The sequence below is a fragment of the Oncorhynchus gorbuscha genome, linkage group LG11 (assembly GCF_021184085.1).
Source record: "Oncorhynchus gorbuscha isolate QuinsamMale2020 ecotype Even-year linkage group LG11, OgorEven_v1.0, whole genome shotgun sequence".
Lineage (NCBI taxonomy): Eukaryota > Metazoa > Chordata > Actinopteri > Salmoniformes > Salmonidae > Oncorhynchus > Oncorhynchus gorbuscha.
Window position 1 is genome coordinate 50,935,434 of NC_060183.1, and position 17,005 is coordinate 50,952,438.

At 47.0% G+C, this 17,005-nt stretch overlaps 1 protein-coding gene across 6 annotated transcripts in view; it reads left to right on the forward strand.

Annotated features, from left to right (window-relative positions):
- The window catches only part of igsf9a (immunoglobulin superfamily, member 9a), a 40,172-nt gene that overhangs the window by 4,451 nt on the left and 18,716 nt on the right, over nucleotides 1-17,005 (forward strand). For 5 of the 6 annotated variants that reach the window (XM_046370035.1, XM_046370033.1, XM_046370034.1 and 2 more), the window contains 10 exons: nucleotides 1,632-1,726; nucleotides 1,878-2,060; nucleotides 8,383-8,529; nucleotides 9,109-9,257; nucleotides 9,377-9,494; nucleotides 10,375-10,516; nucleotides 10,685-10,830; nucleotides 11,120-11,262; nucleotides 13,071-13,211; nucleotides 14,245-14,361. In XM_046370035.1, the coding sequence (XP_046225991.1) occupies nucleotides 1,666-1,726; nucleotides 1,878-2,060; nucleotides 8,383-8,529; nucleotides 9,109-9,257; nucleotides 9,377-9,494; nucleotides 10,375-10,516; nucleotides 10,685-10,830; nucleotides 11,120-11,262; nucleotides 13,071-13,211; nucleotides 14,245-14,361 (1,347 nt within the window). In that variant the 5' untranslated portion in view covers nucleotides 1,632-1,665. Of the gene's footprint in view, nucleotides 1-1,631; nucleotides 1,727-1,877; nucleotides 2,061-8,382; nucleotides 8,530-8,553; nucleotides 8,901-9,108; nucleotides 9,258-9,376; nucleotides 9,495-10,374; nucleotides 10,517-10,684; nucleotides 10,831-11,119; nucleotides 11,263-13,070; nucleotides 13,212-14,244; nucleotides 14,362-17,005 lie in introns of those variants that run through there. The other variant, XM_046370038.1, reaches the window with a different exon arrangement.

The window sequence follows — 17,005 nt, forward strand, 5'->3', positions numbered from 1 at the left end:
TGGCCTCCAGAACAGATTGTTCTATCTACCTGACCTCCATGCTGGAGCGAGACGGGCATTTAAAAAGCACTGGGAGTAGGGTTTCTTGGAGTATTAGTCCTTGTTCATTGTGAGCCAAATGCTAGGACAGTAGGTTTGCTGCTTATCCACAGAAACACAGTCAGCCCTGTGTGTACACACCAAGCCCTTCTTCCTAACCAGTCAAACCTTTCATCCTGTCTCTGTTTGGGAGAAAAAGAAGAGGCAGCTTGCTTAGTAATGCAATTGAAATAGAGTGACAACATACAAACACACTCAAAATGGTTATTGCTGTAGTATGAATTCAATATTTTTTCATTGAAGTTAAAATGCATTTTCAATTGCTATGAAATCCTCTTGAGCTTGATTGCAGCTCTCTTTGGTGGACTTGTTGGTTTGTGGGTGTATGCGTAGGATGACACGTGTCCGTGGGATTTGGTGAGTGCTGCTTGCTCCCTCTAAGAATAGCCTTTGCTCTTGCGGTCTGCAGTGGCTCTAATTAACTTAGCGTAATAAGCTGGCATTAGTGGTGTGTGGTAAAGTGTGCTGGGGATGGAGTGTTGAGTGGAGTATTAGCCCGTTAAATCGCTCCCTCACACGAGCACGCCACACACGTCTTATGTGGTCAAGGACTCCAGCAAAGCAATCCATGTATCTCTAGCTTTATGGAGGCATACTGTAGGGCAGGGGTAGGCATCTAGATACAGCCGTGGGCCAATTTTATTCAGAGTGGATGGTCGTTGGGGCAGAACACAATTTTAATAATTTATACACTGCAAATTGACTACAAATAAGCCCAAAAATAGATTGTATTTGAAAATAATAACTTCATACCTTTATCACATTGAGACACAATCATAGATGAATCTTTCTTTGTTAGAGGGGATACTTGGGAACAAATGAAACCATTTCTTTGCCGAATTCCAGGTAATTTGACCAAAAACTGGGGGGCCCCCAAAACATGGTTTGCTGTCCGGTTTTGGCCCACAGGCCACCTGTTGCCGACCCTTGCTGTAGGGTTACTGTATAGGTTATAATTGTAGAGGCTCTGACTTCCCCCCCTAACTGGAAACCTTCATCATGGATTCATGGTGGATCATAAAAACAAGCACAGTATCGTCTTTAACCTGCTTGAAGTAGCCTACTGACAGCTTTATGCCACCAATGACGGATGCACCACATGCAGTACAGTGCTGCTGGCTGCTGTATGTCTGAGGCAGCCCAGATTATTTCTGTCCTTGACTGCTGACAGCCAACAAGTTCACTAAGCTCTCCGAGAAAACCACACTGATTCTTACCGGAGCTGGTCAGGTGCTCTGCAAAACGGACTCTGTAGATTTATGTGACATTTAATGAGCATTGAAGTTATGAGAACCATGTGGGGCTGGGAGGGTTTTGGCAGGGTTGTCTGTTGGATATCCGTTTGTGAAATGATATGGGGTGAAGTCCAATCTTGAGAAAGGTACTTGAAGAAATCTAAACACATCTTCCATATGTCTATAAGCTAGACACAACTGTCAGTTCTCTCTCGCCCGCTAGTTTGGAGAGAGGTGACAGGTGTCTGTTTTGTCGGCAAGATGCAATGTGTGACAAGTGTGTATTTTTGTCAACAGATCAAGTATGCTGGAGGCTGTTTGACTGGCAGCTATGGGACCAAAAAGAGACTCTTTTCTGGATGTTACCATGGTGACGGCACTGTGCCTTCTGTGTGAGTAGAGTACTTAATGCTTTCCCACTGTAATGAACTCTCTGTCATTCGCTCTCCACAGCCACATCCATACCTGTCCCTACATTCAGCCATTTCCCTCAGCAGGATTATAATAATGCGAATAATGTATTTTTTTTGTTGACCCTCATAGGGGTCACTCATGGTCAGAAGCCAGAGGTGCGTGCCAAGGTAGGGGGTGTGGTGGAGATGGCGTGTAGACTGCCACCCCCGTCTGTGCCCCTGCACGTGGTGGAATGGGTGCGCCAGGGATTCGACATCCCAGTCCTGATGAAGTTTGGAGTGTATGCTCCTCGGGTGCATCCCAACTACGAGGGTAAGTCCATATTCAGCCCATCAGAGGCTCGACTGGGATCTAATCTTACAGTGAGAGTGTTTCATTTCAGCCCCCTGTCAGGTCCGTCTCAGCACTTTGGTATCATCTGTTGCCCAAGGCTGAGGTTTCCAGACCCCAAACTGTTTTTTCCAGGGGCCTTGTCCATTAACACTGTCAAGCCCCCTTTCCTACAGTAAAAGTCCACCCAGACTTCATCCTACCTATATCCTTCCTTAACAGCTATCTTCACTCAAAAAACAACAGTAACTCATCCCTTTGTCAGCTTCAGTCCTCCTAACTGCACCGCACCCCAATGGTCTGTGTGAGCTGGGGGCTTTGTGTTCGTTGGTCCTCTCAGATTGCATCATGGTCTATTGTCCCCATTCCGCCCAGGATCAGAGAACAAAAGGCAGTCTATGGGGGAAAGAGATCTTCAATAGAGCAGAAATACCTTTTGTGACGGCTTCTGTCCTTTAAAGTCTCAGACAAAGGGATTGACATGGACAGAGGGAGAACATGTCTGTGTGTTTTAGGACGAACCTAACTAGAGGAAGATCTGTCTTCCAACGGGCCGGTGGGAGTGAGATTAGACCTGTCTCTGATCATTGGAATTTGTGCACGGGTGCAGTGCATTCATATGTGTGTATTGGCTAGGGCTCAGGAATCACACTATACACCTGTTCAGCCAATTCGTATTAGAACGCTAGAGAGCCAGATGACACACCCATGCCAACCAGACAGGGAAATACGATAACCATACATGCCTCACTGACACTGCTGTAGAGCAGACTTGCTATAAAGCCATTCAGAGTAATATGACTTGGTGATGAGAGAAAACGGATGCCTCAATCTTTAGTGCTGCTCTTGCCAAAGAAAAAGCAAGAAAGTCAATCACTCAAATGAATATATAAAGACCCTTTTTTCATCAGCAGATGTCACAAAGAGCTATACAGAAACCCAGCCTAAAACCCCAAACAGCAGGCAATGCAGATGTAGAAGCACGGTGGCTAGGGAAGATTCCCTAGAAAGGCAGGAACCTAGGAAGAAACCTAAAGAGGAGAAAGTCTGACTAATGTCCTCTGGATAGGTCAGCCCTCTCCCCTCTATTACGGAGGAGGAAGAGCTGAATGGGTCTTTCCAGTGTTTGTTGTGTATATAGAGCAGAGAGGAGAGGGAGAGCGCTGTGTAGAGAGAGAGAGAAGTGATCTGGAGAAGTGAGCAGGTTGTTAGTTCTGTACACACAGAAATGCTGATTCAGACCCCGGGAGAGAGAATAGTCAATGCTTTGGGAAATACAGCTGTATAAATGCTGTGTAACATAATGATATCCTGTACTCTACAATACTACCAGTGTCTACAAAGCAAATCATAAATACATAAAGAATATCCCCACTGTACTGGCCTGTATATTTTCCAACATCTACGGACTAGCATTGGATCATATCACGATTATTGGGCTACTGGCTTATATTGAATGACTAATATTTCATTAAGGCATATGCATACGGCTCCATAGCAGTTTCCTCGTCTCTGAGTTGGTAGCCAAACTGTGGTGATTAAAATGTCAAATGATCACAGCGTCTCTTAACAGGAAAACAACATGCAGACATCAGGAACTGAAGGGTTTCAGGAGGCAACTCTATCTGCTTTCTTCTCCCACCGAAACTAGAATACCAGCGCCTGGGAAACCTTTGCCCAAGGGTGACGACATGTCTCAAGGAAGGGATAGGGACCATAGATTCTGAATTTCATATCCGTGGGCACTTGGAAAGTCCCATCAGCAACAAAACATATTCAGATGTTTACACAAATGCAAAGCTGTTTATAGTAGACTGAAGGCAGCCTGTGTGCAGGCTGAGCATCATCCAGTGATCCTGATCTAATCTGGTTGATTGTTGCCATTCATCTACAAATGAAAACATAACATTTTATTGGGTCGTAGTGTATTGAAATAAGTGCATTATTTGAGCTGAGTCATTGTCATGTGTCTGTGCTGCTCGTGTAGATGCTTTCCCGTTGGACTGTCACCTGAGAGCTGAGTCATTGTCATGTGTCTGTGCTGCTAGTGTAGATGCTTTCCCGTTGGACTGTCACCTGAGAGCTGAGGTCATTGTCATGTGTCTGTGCTGCTAGTGTAGATGCTTTCCCGTTGGACTGTTACCTGAGAGCTGAGTCATTGTCATGTGTCTGTGCTGCTAGTGTAGATGCTTTCCCGTTGGACTGTTACCTGAGAGCTGAGTCATTGTCATGTGTCTGTGCTGCTAGTGTAGATGCTTTCCCGTTGGACTGTTACCTGAGAGCTGAGTCATTGTCTTGTGTCTGTGCTGCTAGTGTAGATGCTTTCCCGTTGGACTGTTACCTGAGAGCTGAGGTCATTGTCATGTGTCTGTGCTGCTCGTGTAGATGCTTTCCCGTTGGACTGTCACCTGAGAGCTGAGGTCATTGTCATGTGTCTGTGCTGCTCGTGTAGATGCTTTCCCGTTGGACTGTCACCTGAGAGCTGAGTCATTGTCATGTGTCTGTGCTGCTAGTGTAGATGCTTTCCTGTTGGACTGTTACCTGAGAGCTGAGTCATTGTCTTGTGTCTGTGCTGCTAGTGTAGATGCTTTCCCGTTGGACTGTCACCTGAGAGCTGAGGTCATTGTCATGTGTCTGTGCTGCTAGTGTAGATGCTTTCCCGTTGGACTGTCACCTGAGAGCTGAGTCATTGTCATGTGTCTGTGCTGCTAGTGTAGATGCTTTCCCGTTGGACTGTCACCTGAGAGCTGAGTCATTGTCATGTGTCTGTGCTGCTAGTGTAGATGCTTTCCCGTTGGACTGTCACCTGAGAGCTGAATCATTGTCATGTGTCTGTGCTGCTAGTGTAGATGCTTTCCCGTTGGACTGTCACCTGAGAGCTGAGTCATTGTCATGTGTCTGTGCTGCTAGTGTAGATGCTTTCCCGTTGGACTGTTACCTGAGAGCTGAGTCATTGTCTTGTGTCTGTGCTGCTAGTGTAGATGCTTTCCCGTTGGACTGTCACCTGAGAGCTGAGTCATTGTCATGTGTCTGTGCTGCTAGTGTAGATGCTTTCCCGTTGGACTGTTACCTGAGAGCTGAGGTCATTGTCATGTGTCTGTGCTGCTAGTGTAGATGCTTTCCCGTTGGACTGTTACCTGAGAGCTGAGTCATTGTCATGTGTCTGTGCTGCTCGTGTAGATGCTTTCCCGTTGGACTGTCACCTGAGAGCTGAGTCATTGTCATGTGTCTGTGCTGCTAGTGTAGATGCTTTCCCGTTGGACTGTTACCTGAGAGCTGAGTCATTGTCTTGTGTCTGTGCTGCTAGTGTAGATGCTTTCCCGTTGGACTGTCACCTGAGAGCTGAGTCATTGTCATGTGTCTGGGCTGCTAGTGTAGATGCTTTCCCGTTGGACTGTCACCTGAGAGCTGAATCATTGTCATGTGTCTGTGCTGCTAGTGTAGATGCTTTCCCGTTGGACTGTTACCTGAGAGCTGAGTCATTGTCATGTGTCTGTGCTGCTAGTGTAGATGCTTTCCCGTTGGACTGTTACCTGAGAGCTGAGTCATTGTCATGTGTCTGTGCTGCTAGTGTAGATGCTTTCCCGTTGGACTGTTACCTGAGAGCTGAGTCATTGTCTTGTGTCTGTGCTGCTAGTGTAGATGCTTTCCCGTTGGACTGTCACCTGAGAGCTGAGTCATTGTCATGTGTCTGTGCTGCTAGTGTAGATGCTTTCCCGTTGGACTGTCACCTGAGAGCTGAGTCATTGTCATGTGTCTGTGCTGCTAGTGTAGATGCTTTCCCGTTGGACTGTCACCTGAGAGCTGAATCATTGTCATGTGTCTGTGCTGCTAGTGTAGATGCTTTCCCGTTGGACTGTTACCTGAGAGCTGAGTCATTGTCATGTGTCTGTGCTGCTAGTGTAGATGCTTTCCCGTTGGACTGTTACCTGAGAGCTGAGGTTATTGTCATGTGTCTGTGCTGCTCGTGTAGATGCTTTCCCGTTGGACTGTTACCTGAGAGCTGAGGTCATTGTCATGTGTCTGTGCTGCTAGTGTAGATGCTTTCCCGTTGGACTGTCACCTGAGAGCTGAATCATTGTCATGTGTCTGTGCTGCTAGTGTAGATGCTTTCCCGTTGGACTGTTACCTGAGAGCTGAGTCATTGTCATGTGTCTGTGCTGCTAGTGTAGATGCTTTCCCGTTGGACTGTTACCTGAGAGCTGAGTCATTGTCATGTGTCTGTGCTGCTAGTGTAGATGCTTTCCCGTTGGACTGTTACCCGAGAGCTGAGTCATTGTCTTGTGTCTGTGCTGCTAGTGTAGATGCTTTCCCGTTGGACTGTCACCTGAGAGCTGAGTCATTGTCATGTGTCTGTGCTGCTAGTGTAGATGCTTTCCCGTTGGACTGTCACCTGAGAGCTGAGTCATTGTCATGTGTCTGTGCTGCTAGTGTAGATGCTTTCCCGTTGGACTGTCACCTGAGAGCTGAATCATTGTCATGTGTCTGTGCTGCTAGTGTAGATGCTTTCCCGTTGGACTGTTACCTGAGAGCTGAGTCATTGTCATGTGTCTGTGCTGCTAGTGTAGATGCTTTCCCGTTGGACTGTTACCTGAGAGCTGAGGTTATTGTCATGTGTCTGTGCTGCTCGTGTAGATGCTTTCCCGTTGGACTGTTACCTGAGAGCTGAGGTCATTGTCATGTGTCTGTGCTGCTAGTGTAGATGCTTTCCCGTTGGACTGTTACCTGAGAGGTGAGGCCATTGAAGGATCAAACCTAGCAGGGCTTTGTCTAGTAATGCATTCAGAGAAATGGGGTGTGGTCCAGTTCTTTGAGTTGCAGGATTGGACATCCAATGGAAACATTATTATTATTCATAACATCGGACTCAGATGTCCCACACTTGTATCTGCACTAATGGGTGTGGGAGAGAGTGTCGTCCTGGATTAAACAGACAGAGACTGACATGGCGGTCAACAGAATTACTTTTTGGATCATTAGAGTGCCAAAGGAGAGGAGGGACCGGCAAGTGGAGAACGAGAGAAAGAGGGGGAGGAGTGGTAGCCTCTCGAACTGCTTGATCCCTCGAGCTTACGTGAATGGTTCGCTGCAGCATTAATAAGTCTGGTATATACGAGGCTAGAGGAGTGGTGGAGGGGAGTGACATTTGGTGGTTGCAGAGAATGCCATGATGTGGGAGAATGGCTGCCAAAGAGGAGGCTCACTGGGCCAGTCTTGTGACTGTATTTAAATCAACAATGCCTTCACTGAAACCCCACACTAAGCCCCACTAAACTCATTACAGAGTTGATTTGTTTGCATATGCAATACCGTGCCTGTGTTAGTGCATACATGTGTGTCTCTCCCTCTCCCTGTCTCTCTCTCCTTTTGCTTTCTCTCTCTCCTCTTGCTTTCTCAATTTACATATTATTCAAATCTAGAGATGCATTTTTTTCATGTGAACCTTTTCAAATCACAACAGCGGTAGGTGATCCAATCCCTAGTTGGTGTGTGCGTGCGTGCGTGTGTGTGTGTGCGTGCGTGCGTGTGAGAACGGGTCTTTTGCTCTGACCGTGACACATGTGGATTTAGCCCCCATTCCATTTGGAAAAAGTAAACAGCATGTGATGTCATAGTCGGTTCCTCATCTGTTATCACAGCCACCACCCCTTTAACTGCAGTAGCTTCCTGATCCCCACTGTGGGCATAGAAACGGTCCCTCCCTGTCACTGGAGACATGGACTGGCGTTAATGATTAGCTCAACACACCTCAATGACTCAGTGTCACAAACACATTAGCGCTACAGTGTGAGGCAGGCTCGTGTTCTTGTAATGTCTTGTATGTTTATGCAGCAGCTGTATGTGTCTGGATATTCTCCTCAGTGCTTCACTGTCTGTGAAGTCCAGGCTTATCACGCTGCTAAACTGCACTGTTTCAGTCATTTAGTTACAAACATGGCTTAATTGAATAGCAAAAGAAATGACAACTTAAGGGAAATGGAGTGAGGGAGATGAGAGAGACGCCACAGGGAAGGAGGGAGGGGTGAGTCAGCAAACACCATTGCCACAGGGTGCAGTCACCTGGCAACCAGGAGATAACATTTCAAAGCTCTCGATGACGATCCCAGTGCGTGTGTGTGCGTGTATGTTTGGAAGTGAAGGCTTTATCTGTAGGCAATTGAAGTATCATAGAACACTCCTATCAGTTGTAAAACACATTCTTTGTATTGAACCTCCCTGAAATTCTTCATTATTTCCAATGGTTTGATTGGTTCTGACCCTGTCTCGTGCCCTCTCACTCCTGTGTCCTCCCCTGTGTCTCCAGGCCGTGTGTCTCTGGTGAGGAATACTGTCTTGAGGGTGAAGGGGCTCCTCATAGAGGACCAGGGCCTGTACGAGTGTCGCATCCTCCTGCTGGACAAAACCACAGATGAGACCCGCAATGGCACCTGGACCCTGCTGTCTGTCACCGGTGAGAGGAGGGGCTTGTAATGGGGAGGGGCTTTATTTTAAGGCCATACAGTCCTACTATCCTCATCGTACCTTATCATATCATATACACACACTCCCTCTGTCTCTCTGTGACCTCTGTCAACAAAACACGACTGCTCAGACAAACACACCCATGTAGGACACGTTCCTACTAGGAAGACCTTTGGTGGGGTGAGAGAGGAGCAGGAGAGGCGCCGAGGCATTAGGACAGATTAGCCAGGCACATGGCCCGGGCAACGGCAGGGTCACGTCTCAGGCTCATTGTCTAATAAGGTTAAGATGCCTTGGCAGGAGGGCCTGGAGCACACGGCCAGGCAGAACTTCTCTTTCTGTCTCCTAAACAAACTCATGGTGAGCTGTACAGTAAGTGACTGGCCTCTAAGGGATGTTTGCTTACCCCAGGTCAAGCGCCTTCAGCCAATATGACTTTAAACTATGGCAAACCTGCTGATTCTGCTTTGTTTTTTTGTGAGATCTTCACCTTTACAAACTGTTTAACTGTCTCTGTGGAAAAGGGATAGAGGATGTTGTGTTGACTGTCTTTGTTGTTGTTCTGTAGCTCCTCCTATTTTCAGCAAGATCCCTCCCCCTGTCATGGAGGCTCTAGTGGGGAATCCTCTCTCTCTGGCCTGCGTTGCCCATGGTAACCCACCACCCACCATAACCTGGGCTAAAGATGGTACTCTCATTGAAGGAGACAAGGTTGAGGTCAGGAATCAAAAAAACATCACCCCTACAATCCAACATTGCAATCTATCTCTCTCTCAATGCAAACTTTATTGTCCCTGCAGGGAAATTCATTGCTCTCTCCCTTCCCCCTCTCTCAGGTTCTGAGTGGGACGCTGTCTCTCAGAGCAGTGGACAGGGAGGCAGGAGGACAGTATGAATGTCTCGCCTCCAATGCGGAGGGAAATGTGACTCATGTGACAAAACTTAAAGTCAAAGGTCAGTCGCTATTTGTCTGTTTGTTTGTTCAGGAGATTCCAGTCTACAGTTTCCCCCTGGGTCATACTGGAAGAACAGAACAATTCATAGGAATTTCCCAACACCTTGTCTAGTAGGCTTCTAAACAGCTTCTACCCCCAAGCAATAAGATTACTGAATATCGAGTCAAATAGCTACCCAGACTATTTGCATTCCCCCTCCCCCTCTCTCTTTTACGCTGCTGCTACTCTCTGTTATTATCTATGCATAAGTCACTTTAAACTCTACCTACATGTATATATTACCTCAATTACCTGCCCCCGCACATTGACTCTGTACCTGTACCCCCTGTATATAGGTATATAGCCACGCTATTGTTATTTTTGCTGCTCTTTAATTATCCTCTGAGTGTCGAGAGTTGTTATCGCCATCTGGTGGTGGTTGTGTGATGTTCAGTTACAGGTGAACCCAAGGGTTTATATGGTCTGTCCATACTGTGGATATTTTCCCTCATAAATTTCACTTATGTAATAAAATATTTTCCATTTATTTTTAAGTCGCACTATGTTATGCCGCATGACGTCAATATGACCAGGATATGCCGTTTTAGATTTGGGTGTGTTTTTGGCAGTGACACCTGTTAGGATTATAATAAGGCTTTGATTTCTGGCTGTAGTCACTTTTTCAAATCCTTATGTAAGCCTTTAAAACAGGCCTTCAAACAAATCCTCTAAGTATTTATCCCAATCAGCCATAATCTCCCAACATGAATGTCACTGTCATGCTGTGCAGTGTTGCTCTCACCAGATAACTGATTGGAGTTTAGATATCTTGCTAATCTGCCATGTCCTGCTGACTTTTATCATAGAATAGATCAGGGATTTCTTTCCATCTCAAACAGGTCCTCCAGTCATTGTTATCCCCCCGAAGGACACCTCCCTCAACATGACCCAGGATGCCCAGCTGCAGTGCCAGGCTTTGGCTGATCCTCCCAACATGACCTATGTGTGGCAGAGAGAGGGAGAGAATGTCTACCACATAGAGTGAGTTTGGTTCATTTTGCCCCGGTTTCTTTATATTGGATTTGTATATTTACATGGGATTTTGCGAATGTTGTAATGTTTCTAATGAGGCGTTTGCTCCAGTTGAATGTCCTTTACGGGTTGTGTGTCTGAATGGGTTTTAAGTTTATTTTATTTTTTTGGTGTTAGGGCTCTGAAGTCCCGCGTGAAGATCATGGTGGATGGCACCCTGCTCATCACCCGCATTACCCCAGACGATTCTGGGAACTATACCTGCATGCCCACCAACGGACTGCTGACTCCGCCTACTGCATCTGCCAATCTCACTGTGACACGTAAGTGTCTATGTGTTGCTGCGTTCCTCTCCAATCTTCAGTCCCCACATAATGACACAAATCCTACCTGTCCATAAATCCCTTCCAACCTTCAGTTTGTTTCCTCTCTCCCTTTCCCTTGTGGTCCTTCTGTAGCTCAATTGGTAGAGCATGGCGCTTGTAACGCCAGGGTAGTGGGTTCAATTCCCGGGACCACCCATACGTAGAATGTATGCACACATGACTGTAAGTCGCTTTGGATAAAAGCGTCTGCTAAATGGCATATATTATTATTATATATTACTTTCAGACCCTGCCCAGGCTCTCCTGATGCCACCACAGACATATCTCCCCACAGGCCTGGGAGGTCTGGTCTCCTGCCCCGTGAGAGCTCAGCCACCCCTGCTCCGCGTCGACTGGACCAAGGATGGACAGCCACTGGATCTGGCCATGGTGGAGATCAGCCTCATATCTCCCCTCATAGGGATAGCCGTTAACTGTCTGATGCTGCTGATTTGACCATTTCCAATATGCCCTGTATGCCTACTGCTCAACAGAGAATATGTTTCCATTTAACAGAGATTTATACAGTGCAAGTATTCAGACCCCTTGATTTTTTTTCTCCACATTTTGTTACGTTAAAGCCTTATCCTAAAATTGATTAAATCGTTTCCCCCCCCAATCAATCTACACACAATACCCCATAATTAAGCGAAAACATTTTTATTTATTTTTTGTTGCAAATGAAATATCACGTTTACATAAGTATTCAGACCCTATACTCAGTTATTTGGTGAGGCACCTTTGGCAGCAATTACAGCCTCAAGTATTTTTGGGTATGACGCGACAAGCTTGACACACCTATATTTGGGGAGCTTCTCCCATTCTTCTCTGCAGATCCTCTCAATCTCTGTCAGGTTGGATGGGGAGCATCACTGCACACCTATTTTCAGGTCTATCCAGAGATGTTCGGGTTCAAGTCCGGGCTCTGGCTGGGTCACTCAAGGACATTGAGACTTGTCCCGAAGCCAATCCTGCATCTTCTTGGCTGTGTGTTTTGGGTCATTGTCTTGTTGGAAGGTGAACCTTCGCCCCAGTCTGAGGCCCTGAGCGCTCTGGAGCAGGTTTTCATCAAGGATCTCTCTGTACTTTGCTCTGTTCATCTTTGCCTCAACCCTGACTAGTCTCCCAGTCCCTGCCACTGAAAAACATCCCCACAGCATGATGCTGCCACCACCATGCTTCACAGTAGGGATGGTGCCAGGTTTCTTCCAGCCGTGACGCTTGGCATTCAGGCCAAAGTGTTCAATCTTGGTTTCATCAGACCAGAGAATCTTGTTTCTCATGGTCTGAGAGGCTTTAGGTGCCCTTTGGCAAACTCCAAGTGGGCTGTCCTGTGCCTTTTACTGAGGAGTGGCTTCTGTCTGGCCACTCTACAATAAAGGCCTGATTGATGGAGTGCTGCAAAGATGGTTGTCCTTCTGGAAGGCTCTCCCTTCTCCATAGAGGAACTCTGGTGTTCTATCAGAGTGACCATCGGGTTCTTGGTCACCTCCCTGAACAAGGCCCCTCTCACCCAATTTCTCATTTTGGCCAGGCAGCCAGCTCTAGGAAGAGTCTGGGTGGTTCCAAACCTCTTCAATTTAAGAATGATGGAGGCCACTGTGTTCTTGGGGACCTTCAATGCTACAGAAATGTTTTGGTACCCTTACTCAGACACAATCCTGTGTCGGAGCTACAGACAATTCCTTCGACCTCATGGCTTGGTTTTTGCACTGACATGCACTGTCAACTGTGAGACCTTATATAGACAGGTGTGTGCTTTTCCAAATCATGTCCAATCAGATGAATTTACCACAGGTGGACTCTAACCAAGTTGTAGAAACATCTCAAGGATGATCAATGGAATCAGGATGCACCTGAGCTCAATTCTGAGTCTCATGGAAAAGAGTCTGAATACTTATGTAAATAAGATATTTCTGTTTAAAAAAGAAAAATAAATAAAAATTGCAAACATTTCTAGAAACTGTGTGTAGATTGATTAGGATTTTGTTTAACATTTGGTACGTTTTAGGATAAGGCTGTAACTTAACGAAATGTGGAAAAAGTCAAGTGGTCTGAATACTTTCCGAAAGCACCGTATATAATTTTTTGGGCTTATAACACTTAGCTTTATCCTCAGCTAAGATATTAGTTGCTATTCATTGTTTACATAATTATTCACAAACTGTCTGATCCCTCTCTCTGTGTTATCTAATCAGTACCCAGGATGGACGTTGACATCTGAAGGCTCGGTGTTCATGGCGACTGCCAATGATGATGCAACAGGTGTATACACGTGTACCCCCTACAACAGCTACGGGACCATGGGCCAATCAGGGCCCACGACAGTCATCCTACAGGTCAGGGTACACCCAATGTCCTCTAGCAGTTTATTGTACAGTACATAAATGACCAGGTATTTACTTAGAAATTACGTGGTAAAATGGTAGTTGCATAATAATAACTTCTGCAATATTGGTTTGTTTCTTTTAAATGAATTTGGAAGCAAGTAGTTGGTTACTAATTTTGTGCAATTTAACTAGACTAGAATGTCCCATTTTTACCACTTAGTTTCCTTGTAAATTGCAGATAAATACCTATGAAAAAAGCACTAAAATAAAATGCTACCCAATTAAAAGTCTCTCTCTTATCTGAGTAAGCCAATAAGCATTTTGATGACCTTCTTACACTCCTCTGCTTGAATTGTTACATGAATTGAGTTCATTTGTATTTTTATTTTTTGAATTTTACCCCTTTTTCTCCCCAATTTCGTGGTATCCAATTGTTGTAGTAGCTACTATCTTGTCTCATCGCTACAACTCCCGTACGGGCTCAGGAGAGACGAAGGTTGAAAGTCATGCGTCCTCCGATACACAACCCAACCATGCCGCACTGCTTCTTAACACAGCGCGCATCCAACCCGGAAGCCAGCCACACCAATGTGTCGGAGGAAACACCGTGCACCTGGCCACCTTGGTTAGCGTGCATTGCGCCCGGCCCGCCACAGGAGTCGCTGGTGCGCGATGAGACAAGGACACCCCTACCGACCAGGCCCTCCCTAACCCGGATGACGCTAGGCCAATTGTGCGCCGCCCCATGGACCTCCCGGTCGCTGCCGGTTACGACAGAGCCTGGGCGCGAACCCAGGGACTCTGATGGCGCTGCAGTACAGCGCCCTTAACCACTGCCCCACCCGGGAGGCCATGAATTGAGTTTAATGTGGTCTAATTACAATAGCTCCTCTATATCAAAGTTAATTATGGATCTAATCCTTTTGTAAATATAATATTTGTGGCTAAAGCTGAAGGTAATCAACTGTTTCACTCACTTTCTCTAATTGGGATAAACTCCTTGACTAAATGACACGGCTGGTTGTTTTGTTATGACCCACAGGACCCCCCGTCACTCAGCGTGTGGCCCCGTAAGGAGTATAGACAGGAGGTTGGGAGAATGCTTGTTATTCCCTGCCAGACCACTGGAGATCCAGCCCCTAGTATAACCTGGAGCAAGGTGAGAACACTCCAACAGACCCCACAGCAAATGACAGTACTCTACTGACTTCTTCAGTCAACATGTGAATACGATAGTATGAACCCTGAGGCAGAAATAGCTATTATTTAACACACAACAGAGACAAACAAACACTTCACTGATTGCAGATTGCCCTTCATCAGCAATCAGCCCAGCTTGTGTGTCTGATCTCTCTATCCTCCGTGTCTGTAGGTTGGACCTGCCCTTCACTTTCAGTACTCTGTAGTCTGATCTCTCTGTCCTCCCTGTCTGTAGGTTGGACCTGCCCTTCACTTTCAGTACTCTGTAGTCTGATCTCTCTGTCCTCCCTGTCTGTAGGTTGGACCTGCCCTTCACTTTCAGTTGGACCTGCCCTTCACTTTCAGTACTCTGTAGTCTGATCTCTCTATCCTCCCTGTCTGTAGGTTGGACCTGCCCTTCACTTTCAGTTGGACCTGCCCTTCACTTTCAGTACTCTGTAGTCTGATCTCTCTGTCCTCCCTGTCTGTAGGTTGGACCTGCCCTTCACTTTCAGTACTCTGTAGTCTGATCTCTCTGTCCTCCCTGTCTATAGGTTGGACCTGCCCTTCACTTTCAGTACTCTGTAGTCTGATCTCTCTGTCCTCCCTGTCTGTAGGTTGGACCTGCCCTTCACTTTCAGTTGGACCTGCCCTTCACTTTCAGTACTCTGTAGTCTGATCTCTCTGTCCTCCCTGTCTGTAGGTTGGACCTGCCCTTCACTTTCAGTTGGACCTGCCCTTCACTTTCAGTTGGACCTGCCCTTCACTTTCAGTTGGACCTGCCCTTCACTTTCAGCTGGACCTGCCCTTCACTTTCAGTTGGACCTGCCCTTCACTTTCAGTACTCTGTAGTCTGATCTCTCTGTCCCCCCTGTCTGTAGGTTGGACCTGCCCTTCACTTTCAGTTGGACCTGCCCTTCACTTTCAGTACTCTGTAGTCTGATCTCTCTGTCCTCCCTGTTTGTAGGTTGGACCTGCCCTTCACTTTCAGTGCTCTGTAGTCTGATCTCTCTGTCCTCCCTGTCTATAGGTTGGACCTGCCCTTCACTTTCAGTACTCTGTAGTCTGATCTCTCTGTCCTCCCTGTCTATAGGTTGGACCTGCCCTTCACTTTCAGTACTCTGTAGTCTGATCTCTCTGTCCTCCCTGTCTATAGGTTGGACCTGCCCTTCACTTTCAGTACTCTGTAGTCTGATCTCTCTGTCCTCCCTGTCTATAGGTTGGACCTGCCCTTCACTTTCAGTACTCTGTAGTCTGATCTCTCTGTCCTCCCTGTCTGTAGGTTGGACCTGCCCTTCACTTTCAGTACTCTGTAGTCTGATCTCTCTATCCTCCCTGTCTGTAGGTTGGACCTGCCACACGCTCTCAGTACTCTGTAGTCTGATCTCTCTGTCCTCCCTGTCTGTAGGTTGGACCTGCCACACGCTCTCAGTACTCTGTAGTCTGATCTCTCTATCCTCCCTGTCTGTAGGTTGGACCTGCCCTTCACTTTCAGTACTCTGTAGTCTGATCTCTCTGTCCTCCCTGTCTGTAGGTTGGACCTGCCCTTCACTTTCAGTTGGACCTGCCCTTCACTTTCAGTACTCTGTAGTCTGATCTCTCTGTCCTCCCTGTCTGTAGGTTGGACCTGCCCTTCACTTTCAGTTGGACCTGCCAAACGCTCTCAGTACTCTGTAGTCTGATCTCTCTGTCCTCCCTGTCTGTAGGTTGGACCTGCTCTTCACTCTCAGTACTCTGTAGTCTGATCTCTCTGTCCTCCCTGTCTGTAGGTTGGACCTGCCACATGCTCTCAGTACTCTGTAGTCTGATCTCTCTGTCCTCCCTGTCTGTAGGTTGGACCTGCCACACGCTCTCAGTACTCTGTAGTCTGATCTCTCTGTCCTCCCTGTCTGTAGGTTGGACCTGCCCTTCACTTTCAGTTGGACCTGCCCTTCACTTTCAGTACTCTGTAGTCTGATCTCTCTGTCCTCCCTGTCTGTAGGTTGGACCTGCCACACGCTCTCAGTACTCTGTAGTCTGATCTCTCTGTCCTCCCTGTCTGTAGGTTGGACCTGCTCTTCACTCTCAGTACTCTGTAGTCTGATCTCTCTGTCCTCCCTGTCTGTAGGTTGGACCTGCCACATGCTCTCAGTACTCTGTAGTCTGATCTCTCTGTCCTCCCTGTCTGTAGGTTGGACCTGCCACACGCTCTCAGTACTCTGTAGTCTGATCTCTCTGTCCTCCCTGTCTATAGGTTGGACCTGCCCTTCACTTTCAGTACTCTGTAGTCTGATCTCTCTGTCCTCCCTGTCTGTAGGTTGGACCTGCCCTTCACTTTCAGTTGGACCTGCCCTTCACTTTCAGTACTCTGTAGTCTGATCTCTCTATCCTCCCTGTCTGTAGGTTGGACCTGCCCTTCACTTTCAGTACTCTGTAGTCTGATCTCTCTATCCTCCCTGTCTATAGGTTGGACCTGCCAAACGCTCTCAGTACTCTGTAGTCTGATCTCTCTGTCCTCCCTGTCTGTAGGTTGGACCTGCCCTTCACTCTCAGTACTCTGTAGTCTGATCTCTCTATCCTCCCTGTCTGTAGGTTGGACCTGCCCTTCACTTTCAGTACTCTGTAGTCTGATCTCTCTATCCTCC